This window comes from Macrobrachium nipponense, chromosome 17 (genome assembly GCF_015104395.2).
Source record: "Macrobrachium nipponense isolate FS-2020 chromosome 17, ASM1510439v2, whole genome shotgun sequence".
In the NCBI taxonomy this organism is placed as follows: domain Eukaryota; kingdom Metazoa; phylum Arthropoda; class Malacostraca; order Decapoda; family Palaemonidae; genus Macrobrachium; species Macrobrachium nipponense.
The window spans coordinates 85,540,359-85,554,101 of NC_087210.1; the positions used below are offsets into that span (position 1 = coordinate 85,540,359).

Sequence of the window (13,743 nt, forward strand, 5' to 3'; positions counted from 1 at the left end):
CGAGATATTCCATGAATTATTAACTAACAAGCTGGAAAATATATTTCCTTGATTCTTGAAATATGCCTAACCATGTAACAAACGCTAAACGCGCACATAACTTGGATTTCGTTTTTTTTTTTTTTTTTTTTTTTTTTTTTGTACACCAACTTGTCTTAATTATATTTCATTTAATCAGATGCTAAACTTCTCTGTGCTTTATCAAAAGAAATCATAATAACTTTCGATATAACGCTATAAAAGTAGAAAGTTAATTTACAAATATTAGGCCAATGCTTATGCACACGGTTCCTGCTGCCACTCTATGGTGAACACTTCATATCACACTTTGGAAGCCGCAGATGTTTCTTTGGGGAAATTCTTTTTTTTCTATTAATAAACAATTACTGAACTAACATTGATCATTCACTGGGGAAATACTTTGTGCGCTTATTCAGTTAATCACTGATACGTATTATCAGATAAATAGGATGACAATATTGGAATAAAATATACTAATGGCAAACCCATGAGTTTCTATAGAAGTACGATCAATTCTGAGATTTGTCGCTTCACTTCTGGAACTTACTGTACGAGCCTTGGGCGCTTATCCACATGGAGAGTGTTTTCTGTAGTCTCCACGTTGAGAGGAGATGTGAGAATATAAAATTTTTCTACTTTATACAACGTAGCAGTATGAAATAAATATGCACATTCCTAGAACTCATGTAGGAATAACTCATCTAACATAAAACGTCTGTTCTTGCTAAGAAGCGAATTACTATAAAAAAAAAGTGCGTCTAATTGCAAGAAGTTAACTTACGTCACTGTTTCCCGGATCAACTCCGATTACGTACAATGATAAAAATATTATGAGACGTCCTCTTTATTAATGCAATGAGTATGCATGAACAGATTGCATGTGTTGTTGCTCATTTGTTTTGTGGTGTTCTTTTTGTTGACAAGCGTGTCTTAAGAACAGAGCTAAAATCAACAAAGAATGGAAAACATCATTTGAGTCTTCTTCTTCTTCTTCTTCCCAGCTTTTTCCCATTTTTATATGGGGTCGCCGTTTCGGATGAGCCGTTTCCATCTATTTCTATCTTGCGCTTCTGCCTCATCAATTCCCTTCTCATGTAAATCTCCTCTCACACAGTCCTTCCATCTCTTTCTTGGTCCCTCTCTCTTCTTCTTCCTTGCACCTCCACTCCCATAGTATGTCTCCCAGCGTGGTCCTCATCTCTCCTCAACAGGTGTCCATACCATCTCAGCCTCCCTCCTGCACTTTCTTTGATACTTCCACCACCTTAGTTGACCCCCTTATGTAGTCATTTCTGATCCATCCACTCTTGTTACCCCAGACATCCACCTAAGCATTCTCATTTCTGCCACATCCATCTTCTTCTGCTCTGCTTTTTCTCATGCTTGCCTGTTTCCGTACCATACAGCATTTGCTGTTCTTACCACCGTCTTGTGAAATTTTCCTTTTAACCTAAGCGGCACTCCTTTTGTCACAAAGAACTCCCGAGGCCGCTCTCCAGTTGTTCCAAGCCTGCCTGTTACCCGATGTTTACTTCTTCTTTATTCCATACTTCCTCCAGCGTAACAAAAGAATACCCAAATACTTAAACTTATCAACTCTCCTTATTTGCTCTCCACCAAGCTGAATACTTTCTCTATCATCCCCCTCGGTGGTGGTACACATATATGTCTTGGATCTACTTATTCTCATTCCTCTGTCCTCCAGTACTTGTCTCCATCTTTCCAATTTCACTTCCAGATCTTCCCTGCTCTCTGCACACAGAACAATATCATCCGCATACAATATGTTCCATGGTACTGTCTCCCTTACTTCTCTATTATACATCCATCACTATTTCAAAGATAAATGGCTCAGAGCCGACCCTGGTGTAATCCTACTCTCACCTCAAAACCTTCTGTCTCCCCAACACTGCTCCTCACTCTGGTAAATACATTCCGGTACATCTCTTGTATCAATCGCACATACTTCTCTGGCACCATCTTCTCCCTCAGGCTCCTCCATACCTCTTGTCTCGGGACTCTGTCATAAGCCTTTTCAAGGTCAATGAATACCATATGTTAGGTCCCTTTGTCTTTCCCCGAATTTCTCCATTATTTTGCCTCAGACAAAATATACCATCTGTTGTTCCCCTTCCCTTCATAAATCCCATCTGCTCTTTACCTATTTGTAAACTTTCTTTCTCTCAGTCTTAGCATCTATCATCCTTTCCAGTATCTTCAAAGTGTGGGACATCAATTTAATGCCCCTATAATTACCACACTCTTGGACATCGCCTTTCCCTTTAAAAAATTGGGATCAATATACTCCCACGCCACTCATTTGGTATCTTTTCCTGTTCAAGGATCTTTATCATAAGATCGTACAGTATATCCACTCCTTCATCTCCTAATGCTTTCCATGCCTCCACCGGGATCATGTCTGGTCCGGTTGCCTTCCCATTCTTCATCTTCTTCAGTGCATTTAGTACCTCTTGCCTAGAAAAACCTCATTACCATGCCAATGTTCACTTGCCCATCCTCTATTATTAGTCTATTATTTTCTTCATTTAACAACTGTTCGAAATATTCTTTCCATCTCTTCACAATGTCTTTTGAATTTCTCGTACGCCGTGCTTCAACGTAAGACAGTATAAATTTTATTTGGAATTCGAGTGGTTAACGTTTGAATAATGGAAATAACGTATTGCCCTCAGTTTCCACGTGAAAATATTTTTCTACGTTGATTTCCAATTTTTCCCCTCGCATTTTCAGTAACTGCGGGAAGCGTAATGATAACTAAGGCTAATACAGTACAATCGTAATGGGTAACTGTTAAATATATCCCAAAAGTGGAAAACTAACCACTAGCATTACTTACATGAAAATGATGCTCGCACTTTGTAAAAGCAGTCCTATGCGACCAAATTAATTTGTTTATTCATTTTCGTCAGCAAAAGAAAAAAATGTCTATACCGCTGGCAATGATGTTCTCAATGTTTGCAAATAGCTTTTTGAATCAAATCCATTCCAAAGTATTCATTTGGATGGCACTGAAATATCGCAACTTTTGAAAAGAAAAAAATTATTTCATCACCTGCATCATGTGCCATACAAGTGTTCGTGTAACCGAAAATTAGTATTAATTACCAAACCATTCGCCAATACGAAATATCTCATGTTCTTAAGATAAGCTTTATAATTAATTCATTTATTTGCAAAAATACTTCCCATAATCACAAAAAAAACTTAATTTACAAAAAAGAAAAAAAATGTTGATGGTTGCAGTGATTGCGTACTGTCAGTGTTGTCCGAATCTAATCATAGTGGCTTAGGATTGGACGTTTTAATGTTAAACTCTCTATTTACTCTAAACTCAGCCTTGCCTACACAAAACTACATGTTATATTTATCATGGAAAAATATTTTTCTTGACTCACTAGACACATGTCAAAGAAAATCGTTTTAAAAAAAGTGTCAAAATATTGAAGAACGTCAGGATGTACGAACGCTTCAGAGTAAGGTTGTGGATGCTAGATGGATTTCTAGGTTCTGGTTGGAGAATCAATTCTGGGAAAGATCTCCTAGTGTGAAAAGCCGTCGATTTTCAAGGTTGAACATTATGAAGCTACAAAGATTCTCTGAAAGCACTGCAAGGTATCGTATTTGTTTTTTTTTTATTATTTCTTATAAGGCCTAAATTAGAACAAGATGGAAATTATCACCATACCTAGGTCTAGTACGTTGGTCTATGATTAGCTAAGCCTGTTGCTAAAGTGTAACCTTCGTAGCTTTCTGTTAATCATTATGTTATATCTGCAGTAGTTAGGCCTATTAAAACCTACCAGAATATATGAATATAATAAAGGCTTTGTTTACTTTATTGTAAATTAACGCCCTAACATAAGGTGAATGTTTAGCTTATCCTATAGCCTAGATACGTATTAGGCCTAGTGATCGTAAGGTACAGGAGCTCTAACCATATGGCCGGATGACATGATTATGTCCTCGTATGCCTACAAAGATAATATTTCCATAAGATATTAGTAGGTTAGATAGTGTAAATGTTTTTATTGAGTAAACCCATTAGCTTAGTTAGGGTAAATAACCGTAGGGTCCATAGTGGACCATGTTCGATCAGCGTGTACAATCCCAAAATAAGTACATTATAACGCGTCCTGACATCTGAGATGGGCATCACTCGCGACTTGTTTTGTTGGTGAGAAACGGAGCTAAAGACCCCTACTCTCCTTTCGAAGTAAGTGTTTTCTCCAAGTTAGAAATTAAGGCCAAATTTAAAGATTTAAACAGAGGGTACTGAAAACGGTCTCAAACGTAGTGCAAATCTCACCAAAACGCGTTCAACATTTTTACTTACAACTCGAGGTATTTTGAAGATTGACGCCATCACGATGTTTACGGAGTCGCTTGTGTCAATAAACTAACTAGGGTAAAACATCAAAGCAGGCCACGCAGGCCAGCTACCATCAGTGCAAGCCACCTCCGAAAAAGTACATTATAACGCGTCCTGACACCCGAGATGGGCATCAGTCGCGACTTGTTGTTGGTGAGAAAACGGAGCTAAAGACTCTACTCTCCTTTCGAAGTAAGTATTTTAAAGGGCCCAAAGTTTAGAAAATTATGGCCAAATTTTAGATGTTTAAACAGATTTAAACAGAGGGTACTGAAAAATGGCGCCCACGGCAGTGGAAATCTCACCAAAACGCTTTAGAAATTTTTACTTACAACTAAAATGTTTCGAAGATTGACGCCATCTCGATGTTTACGGAGTAGCTTGTGTCAATAAACTAAAACAACCATTTCCTGTGGATAAATCCGCACATCCCACTTGTACCCACAGACGCTGGAGCACTTTTATCACAACAATCGAAACACGATTTCTCATCAACAACAAGCCAGGCGTAAACAGCGTGCGGGTAGAAGATGACGAGAAGCGTGCTCTTGGATAATTTTTAATAAGTAGTAAACATCAATATTTTTACATATTTATGATGATTAATTTGACAATATTAGTTATTGAAAAAGTAACTCGACTCTGACTCAAATTTAAGTAATTATTTTTCTGAATTAGAACGTTCTTTCAAGTTCTGTATTATGACGTCACGACATCTTGACTTTCGTACCTATTGTAAATATTGCATACTCAACTGTCTTGCAGAACGTTTACCAGTTATTCATGCAGATTGTTATCAGCTATACATGTAATTTGTTAGGATAATCGTAATGCGCATATATATCTTTATTATTTACTTTTGTGGATATATGAAGATGTTTTACTGCTGGATTATCGCCGTAGTGTGACGCAATCGTTTTCGGTCCATGGGCCTCTTGTCTTGTTTTCGCACCATAAGAAATTATGGGGCCGAATTTGCAATGACCAGAAAGTCTTTAAAAGAGGAAAGTTAAGAGCATTGAGCATATGTTTTGACTGAGAAAAAATAAAAAATTTATTCAATAGCTAGCTTGTAAAAAATACTTGGTTATAAAAACTTGATTGACAACTAAGCAGCATGTCTACTATGGGTTTCAAGAGACAGTGCAAGCAGGTTTTTTTGGGCAATACCTATTTCTGTAACGAACATCTTAACAGAACGAGATTTTGCTATAGTGCATTACACCCAGTGCCGTAATTTATAAGGGTATCGTGATCACTAATCGTAAAGAATAACGACACTTGTCCTTGTACCAAGAGACAAAAACTCCATTATGCAGAAATGGATACGAACACGCGTATAAAGCTCCACCATACCCTCTCCCCAACCCCCCCGCCCCCCCCCCCCCCCATCCCTTTTCTTCTTCGTTCCTCCGCCTTCCTTTCTCTTCTCTCTCTCTCTCTCTCTCTCTGTTGCCATTCGGTATGTGTTGACCTCCAAACTGGTATAAGACTACACACAAAACGTTGAAATTGGTGAAATTAGGCTATGTATTGGAAGTATATATACATAAATATTAAGCAATTTTTATCATTATTGCATTACTATGACAACTAGAATTCATGGAAACAGTTTAAACCTGTTAAGCGTCACCCACGTAATAATACGTTTACCGCGATCTACTCGGTAGCGCCTTCAACGGGATATTACGTTCAAGACTTTAACTGTGCTTGTCAAGTCGTCAGCCCCGTAATAATACGTTTACTCGCATAGAAAGTGTAGGAACATCATTTGGTAACACTCTCAGCACATGGGAAACTTATTTCAGCCTGGCAACTCTTTCCTGGTGGTCGCTTATGCTAGAAAACTGCCTGTCCCTGTTGGTTTTCTTTCAATACGCTTCGGGCGTTTATCGAGACGAAATTGATTTCGCGTCTTTCACAATGAATGTCCAAAGAGGGAGGCATATTTCTTTAGGTGAGATCAATCAAATACTAGATGAGGAGTGTGGTATTGATAACCTATTTGATGATGAGAGCTCTAGTTCTGAATCCTCCAGTGATGATACAAACTTTTCTTCCAATTGCGGGAGTGAAGATGACTTTTTCTTTTGCCGAGTGACTGGACTCCGAGAGAGAGAGGAGAGAGAGAGAGAGAGAATTTCCAACAGTTAATTACAGTATGAATAACAAGCATAAAAATCAATATTAACTTTGAAAAACTATCATCAGTGCTATGATCCCTGATTACAAAAAAAAGCGTGACGGTACGTTAGCAGCGAGCTCATCAGGGGCGGACGCTTAACAGGATAATGGAACGGCGAATGTGTGAAGCCTCCACTAATGTGGCAACGATGATTTTGCCATTCTTAGCATGCAAACATTAAAGGTTACATTTATTTCTGGCATACGATTATTTAAGAAATTCAAAATACTAATAAGACTGAAATCAATGAAAAGTGCTAGCAAAAACAAAAAAGCAAAAAAAAAAAAACGTAGTCGTTTCCTCTATGCACTTTTCCGTATTCGTTCCTCATGGTTTTCGGCAGCCAGATGTACGAAAACGTTAGAAACATTTGATTTTATCTACGTTAGAAATATCTGTAATTTTTTCGGGTAATTTGGTTGCAAAAAAAAAAAAGGGTAATATACATGAATTAAATCAAAATTTTTAAATAACAATGTAAATTTAAACTAAACTAACAAGAGTAAAGTAAACAGTTTAGGGAATAAAAACTTTGCAGTTTCGTCGTCTGTCGTCGTCTGTCGTTCGTCTGCTGTTTGTAATTGTGTTTATGGCGCGCGCGCTTAGAAACCAGGAACAGCAACGGGTTTAAAGTGCAATGTGGAGTGAACTGAGACCAAAATGTGTATAATAACAATCAAATAAGCACTGTGGAGTTTCAGTTGTGATGGCAGTAAGGATAAAAACCGCCGATTACAAGGTAAGAATGAATTCAGTTCCAACCATAACCCCGGGAATAACAAGTTTCATACTTTCACTAATATAGGCAACAAAATGTGTTTTATTGTGCTGAATTACAACTGCAATCTTGAGTAAGATCAATAAACGTTACATACATACGCTAACATTGTTCAATGAGTGCTGGAAGGCTGGGAAAGATGGTGTCCGTCACTGATGAGAACCGTCCATGAAAACGTAGCCGCCATATTGGATTTCAAAACTGCCTTGAAAACATATTTTACGAAGAGCTCACATGCTTATTTTAGTTCGTATGGGGCTTTCATATATCACAATATGTTGACGAAACTTCAGTCTTTTAAATGGTATGCTTAGAGTTGCAATTGTATTCATGTTTCACCAATTAAATATCGAGTGAATAAGACCCGTCTACCGTGATGAGGGTTGGCCTGTACTGATGTTTTTCCCCCTATATATTTCCTGTGATGAATCCGCACACCACTTGTACCCACAGACTCTGGGGCACTTTTATCACAACAATCTGAAAACTTTTACTCACCGAGTAAACAACTGTTTTGTAGAAGACGACAACAAAGAGTGCACTTCCGATAATTTTTTAAATAAATAGGAAAACATCATAATATTTTACATATTTATGATGATTAATTTGAAAATATTCATTATTGAAAAAGTAACTCGATTCTGACTCAAATTTAGGTAAGTATTATTTTTTTGGAATTAGAACGTTCTTTTAAGTCCTGTATTATGCGTCACGACATCTTGACTTTTTGTACCTATTGTAAATAATTGCTTTACTCAACTTTCTTGCAGAACAGTTTAACCAGTTATTCATGCAGATTATCAGCTCTTCATGTAATTGGTATAATTGTAATGCGCATATATATATATCTTTACTATTTACTTTTGGATATATGAAGATGTTTTACTGCCGGATTATTGCTGTAGTGTGACGCAATCGTTTTCGGTCCCTGCGCCTCTGTTTTCACATCATAAGAAATTATGGGGCCGAATTTGCAATGACCGAAAGTCGTTAAAAGAGGAAAGTTACCATTGAGGGGCATATGTTTTGATTGAGAAAATACAAATTTATTCAATAGCTAGCTGTAAAAAAATACTTGATTACAAAAAACTTGATTGACAACTAAGCAGCATACCTACTATGGGTTTTCAGAGACAGTGCAAGCACGTTTTTGGGCAATACCTATTTCTGTAACGGAACACTCATTACCAGAACGAGATTTTGATATAGTGCATTTACACCCAGTGCCTGAATTTATAAGGGGATATCGTGAATCACTAATCGTAAAGAATAAAAGACACTTGTCCCTTGGTACCAACGAGACAAAAAACTCCATTAATGCAGAAATGGATACGAACAGACGTATAAAACTCCACCTACCCTCTCCTCCCCCCCCCCCCCCCTCCACCGCCACCCCTTTCCTTGCGTTCCTTCGCCTTCCGCCTTTCTCTCTCTCTCTCTCTCTCTCTCTCTCTCTCGATCTCCCTCATCAATCTGCATCGATCTCTCTCTCTCTCTCTCTCTCTCTCTCTCTCTGTTGCCATTCGGTACGTGTTGACCCTCCAAACTGGGTATAAGACTACACACAAACGTTGAAATTGGTGAAATTAGGCTATGTATTGTTTAGGAAGTATATATCACATAAATATTAAAGCAATTTTATCATTATTGCATTACTATGACAACTAGAATTCGTGGAAACAGTTTATAATAATGAAACGGCGTATGTGTGAAGCCTCCACTAATGGGCAACGATGATTTTGCCATTCTTAGCATGCAAACATTAAAGGTTACATTTATTTCGGACATACATTTATTAAAGAAATTCAAAATACTAATATAGACTGAAATCAATGAAAAGTGCTAGCAAAAACAAAAAAGCAAAAAAAAAGAAAAAAAAATATATATGTATATAATTCACTTATCCGTAGTCGTTCCTCTATGCACTTATTCGTAGTCGTTCCTCTATGGTTTTCGGCAGCCAGATGTACGAAAACGTTAGAAACATTTGATTGTATCTACTTTAGTAATATCTGTAATTTTTCGGGGTAATTTGGTTGCAAAAATGGGATAATATACATGAATTAAATTAAACTTTTTACATAAAGTAAATTTAAACTAAATAACGAGTAAAGTAAACAATTTAGGGAATAAAACTGCAGTTTCGTCGTCTGCTGTTTGTAACTGTGTTTGTGGCGCGCACGCTTAGGAACCAGGAACAGCAACGGGTTTAAAGTGCAATGTGAAGTGAACTGAGACCAAAATGTGTATAATAACAATCAAATAAGCACTGGAGTTTCAGTTGTGATGGCAGTAAGGATAAAAACCACCGATTACAAGGTAAGAATGAATTCAGTTCAAACCATGACCCCGGAAATAAAAAGTTTCATACGTTTCAGTAATAATAGGCAAACGAAAAATGTTTTTATTGTGCTGATTACAACTGCGAATTCCTTGAGTAAGATCAATAAAACGTTCATATACATACGCTAACATTGTTCAAATGATTGCTGGGAAGGCTGGGGAAAGATGATTTTCGCACTGATAAAAACTGACATCCCACGGTAGCCGCCATATTGAATTTTAAAACTGCCCATTGAAAAAATATTTTACGAAGAGCGCACATGCTTATTTTAGTTCGTATGGGGCCTTTCATATATCACAATTTATGTTGACGAAACTTCAATCTTTTGATGGTATGCTTGGAGTTGTAATTGTATTCTTGTTTCCACTATTTAAATATCGAGTGAATAAGACCTGAAAACCGTGATAAGGGTTGGTAGTCGCTGGTTTTTTCCCCTATAGCCTAGCTGAAGACCTTTTGGTGTACCTAGCTTAGTTCGTTTACCAGAGGCGTCATACAGATGTAGGCATTGTCCCCATAACCCTACTTTGATGCATACTAATTTCTTCCTCAATGTTGTTTTCAATATCAGAAATAGTTAAACGATGGACATTTGGGAGTAAACTTGAGTTTCGCTGCCTGATTCCCTTACCAGTTGCTGACCCTTCTGGGGTCGGCCGGTCTAGGGGACAGCCTTGCCCCCGCCCAGGTCAGGCCACGCCCCTCTAACTTAAGTTAGGTTGGTAAGATCTGGTGAGGTCAGGATCTGGCCGTATGTATAGGAAAGGTTATGTCCATTTATGTATGAGGACCCCCCCTCCCCCCCACAATTACTGGCCATATTGTTGTTTTTGGAAGTAGAGTATTAGATTTTGTTGTGGTGAAAGCTTGGATAGTTTTGTAGTAGGGTAATGCATAGTACCTATAACCTTGCACCCCTGGCCTCCCTTCCTCCAGTAAACAAAATTATATTTACTAGAAAAAATACATCTGTAATATTTTCATGCTAGTGGTTAAGGTAACAATATATTTAAAGATGAAGCAATAGGTTTTAATTAAATGAAACTTTACCCAATTTTCCAGCCAAATGCCCACTTTTCACAATAGTGAATGGTTTGTGGTTTTCATATTAAGAGTGACAAATTTTAATCAGAATTAAACTTGAGCCACCTACATAGGTATCTTATTAAAGATGATAACCAGCTCTGTAAACCCAAACAAAATCACTGTTATTTGATAGAAGGTAAAAAAAGTAGAGCTTTAGTTTTGTTGATTTAGGGGCAAGAGTTTTAACTTGTTTAAATAAAAGCAGAACCAATGCTTTTCAAGCTGATAACCAGCTATACCAGGGAATAATCTTGAAACCCAAGGAAAAAATGTACTGTCTCGCTTCAAGAAAAATACAGGTGATAATTTCCAGCAGATATGATTCTGCTTCATATTTGTAGAAATAAAAAACAATATGTTATCCTCCTGCTTAAGACTTGTTTAAGTGGGCTGTGTTTGGTTGAGATAAAATAAGAAACTTGTCATTGTAATGAAAATTTTTATATAAAAATTTTAAATAATAATGATAATCAAAATATTCCTGGCAGTGATTGCTGGTTCCCATGTCAGTGCACCCTTGCCTACCCTTAATTAGCCCAGTAGCAATCTTACAACTAAACCACATGGAAGTTTTGTTACTTTAGCATTCACATCCGTATATCTATATGGCTGCCTTATTGCCATTTTGCATTAGTAATATCTAGCCAAAAGCAATGAAACTGAGAACTTATGGAAATTTCTTGGTCGAGTGCATTTTGAAAAATGACCACCAAATCGAAGTTATGTATACCTAAGCTTTGCTTTATCCAGTGGTGTGGAAATTACAAAATGAGAAAATTGTGCCCTTGCCAGTTTTGACGCATTACACCACCTGCAATTTCTTGTGTGTTTTATCATTTATATTTTTTATTTGTATATTTTGCAGGAATATGTACATATAGAACTACTAATACCAATCTTTCATCCTTTTCAGATGATTGTAAAAGGTCTAGAACATCCAGGTGACTGCTCGTCGTAAACTCAGCATCAAGTGTATTCTTTTACATCTCGGGCGAAAGCAGAAATTTGTGAAATCAAAACAGTCCTTCAAGCTTCCATGTTTTTTGATCCAGTACAGCCTAAGGTTTTTAGTTTTTTTTTAACTTTTTTTTTTTTTTTTTTTTTTTTTTTAAGTGATGTAGATGATGTGTTCTTTAATTCCACATCCTGTTTCTGTTAAATCAAGTAATGATGTTTTGTATTACCTTAGTGTGTTAGCCTGTATTTTTATTTATAGGGCATGCAGTTGCTAGAGAGGAGTTATTACTTTGTGAGTGACTAGAGTGATTTCCCAAATTTCCTGTTATCTTCAGGTCAATACTAGAACTTGAATTGCTTGTATAGTTTCATCCAAAGAGCTCACCACTACCATATAACATGCATCATGAAGTACCTGACAGTAGATGACGTTTTTAATGTGGTTGGACAGTTTGGTTGGAGTCAGAAAATATATTATTTTGGCCTGAGTCTGCTCCAGATCTTCACAGCATTTCATATGCTCCTAAATGTTTATACTGGTAGGTGTTTTCAAGATATCTTATCAAAACCTCATTATTGCACGCTTATGCTGCTATAGGGCACACTGAAGTAGCATCTTCATCAAGCTCTCTATGTTACAAAAGGTTGGTGATGGGTGTTACTGGGTGATTTGGTAAATGTCAGATTTTGCACATTTTTGTTGTTGTTTTTTTTTTTGTTTTTTATTTATATTTTTGTTTTTAAGAGTCAAGGATCATGTTTCTCTTGTGCTTTGCTCCTTATCTTTTTCCTTTACTGCTATCATTCCTGAAATTTACACACACACACACACAGACAGTGCAATTCATAGTCTTATAATACAGTCTTACTTAGTGGAATTATCAGACTTTTGAAAACTAACTACACTGTAGAAAATTGTGATAACATTACTGTAATCAGTAATGTTATTTAGTCTATAGTTAATCTATATTTAGAAAAAAATTTTATTTACCACAAGGCAATGCTTTCACTGTTAATTGTTTTGTGACTTACATTAATAAGTCTCTTGCTTCCTTTCACCTTTTGGGGAGGTGTGATAAGTAACATAGAGGAAGGGGGCAACTTGCTTCTACTTTTAGAATTTAACTTAAATCAGTTGCTTGCTGGTAGCAAGGTACATTATCGAGTAAACTTCTCAGCCACGTATAGAATATAGTTAATCCATGGCTTGTTTTGCTTTACATGGGCAGATAAGCAGTTATCCTCATGTTTGTGATTGTTTTGTATTACATCATAACTAATTTGAAGCAAAATATAAATCTGACAGAATTTTAACACTTGAAAGATTAGGCTAGGTTCCATATGAATGTTACTTACCCACTCAACTTGCTTGTATTAACATTTTTATCTTTTGCATTCTTTGTGATTGAATTTCTGTTTAATAAAAAAAAAAAAAAAACATACAAAATCAACTAGGAAAATGAACACAGAAAAAGCAAAGGTAAAAACTGAAAATATACTAAAAAGGTGTTTTAAATTTTTTATTCACCTTCATTCATGACAAACTTTTAATTCACATTCATTCATGACAAAATTTTTCACAAACTCTCTTTAGAGATCAATGAGGCCAATTGACTTTATTGTTAAGAGCTATCAGATCTGATAGCAATGTGATGGATTGAAAACAGTCAGATTTGAGGGGAGGGACGTAGACCAGGTGGAGAGTGAAGAGGTCTAGTAACTTCCGTTGGGAGTTGACAGTTGTAAAGATGTTAGATGTAGGAAGTCTGGAGATTAAAGAGATTCAAAGTATTTAGGAGAAGAGGTAGTTGAGAAAGCTGGATGGAAAGCAAATATCGATTGAAGAAAAAGATTGTTTTTTTTGCAAGGAAAATCCTTTATAATGTTAGGTCCCCTCAAGCAATTGTAGGTCTTTATAGATTAAGGACACTGGAGTACCTTTCCTGGAAATGTTCGACTCAACTTTCTTATAGTTAATGGCT

At 36.6% G+C, this 13,743-nt stretch overlaps 1 protein-coding gene across 5 annotated transcripts in view; it reads left to right on the forward strand.

Moving 5' to 3' along the window:
- Positions 1-3,496: 3,496 nt before the first annotated feature.
- Positions 3,497-13,743, forward strand: part of LOC135196424 (solute carrier family 22 member 15-like) — a 28,979-nt gene continuing 18,732 nt past the window's right edge. The window contains exons 1-3 of one of the 5 annotated variants that reach the window (XM_064223236.1): positions 3,497-3,654; positions 11,718-11,867; positions 12,021-12,300. In XM_064223236.1, coding sequence (XP_064079306.1) covers positions 12,168-12,300 — 133 coding nt within the window. In that variant the 5' untranslated portion in view covers positions 3,497-3,654; positions 11,718-11,867; positions 12,021-12,167. The remainder of the gene's footprint in view (positions 3,655-11,717; positions 11,868-12,020; positions 12,301-13,743) is intronic. The other 4 variants (XM_064223235.1, XM_064223237.1, XM_064223238.1 and 1 more) reach the window with 4 other exon arrangements.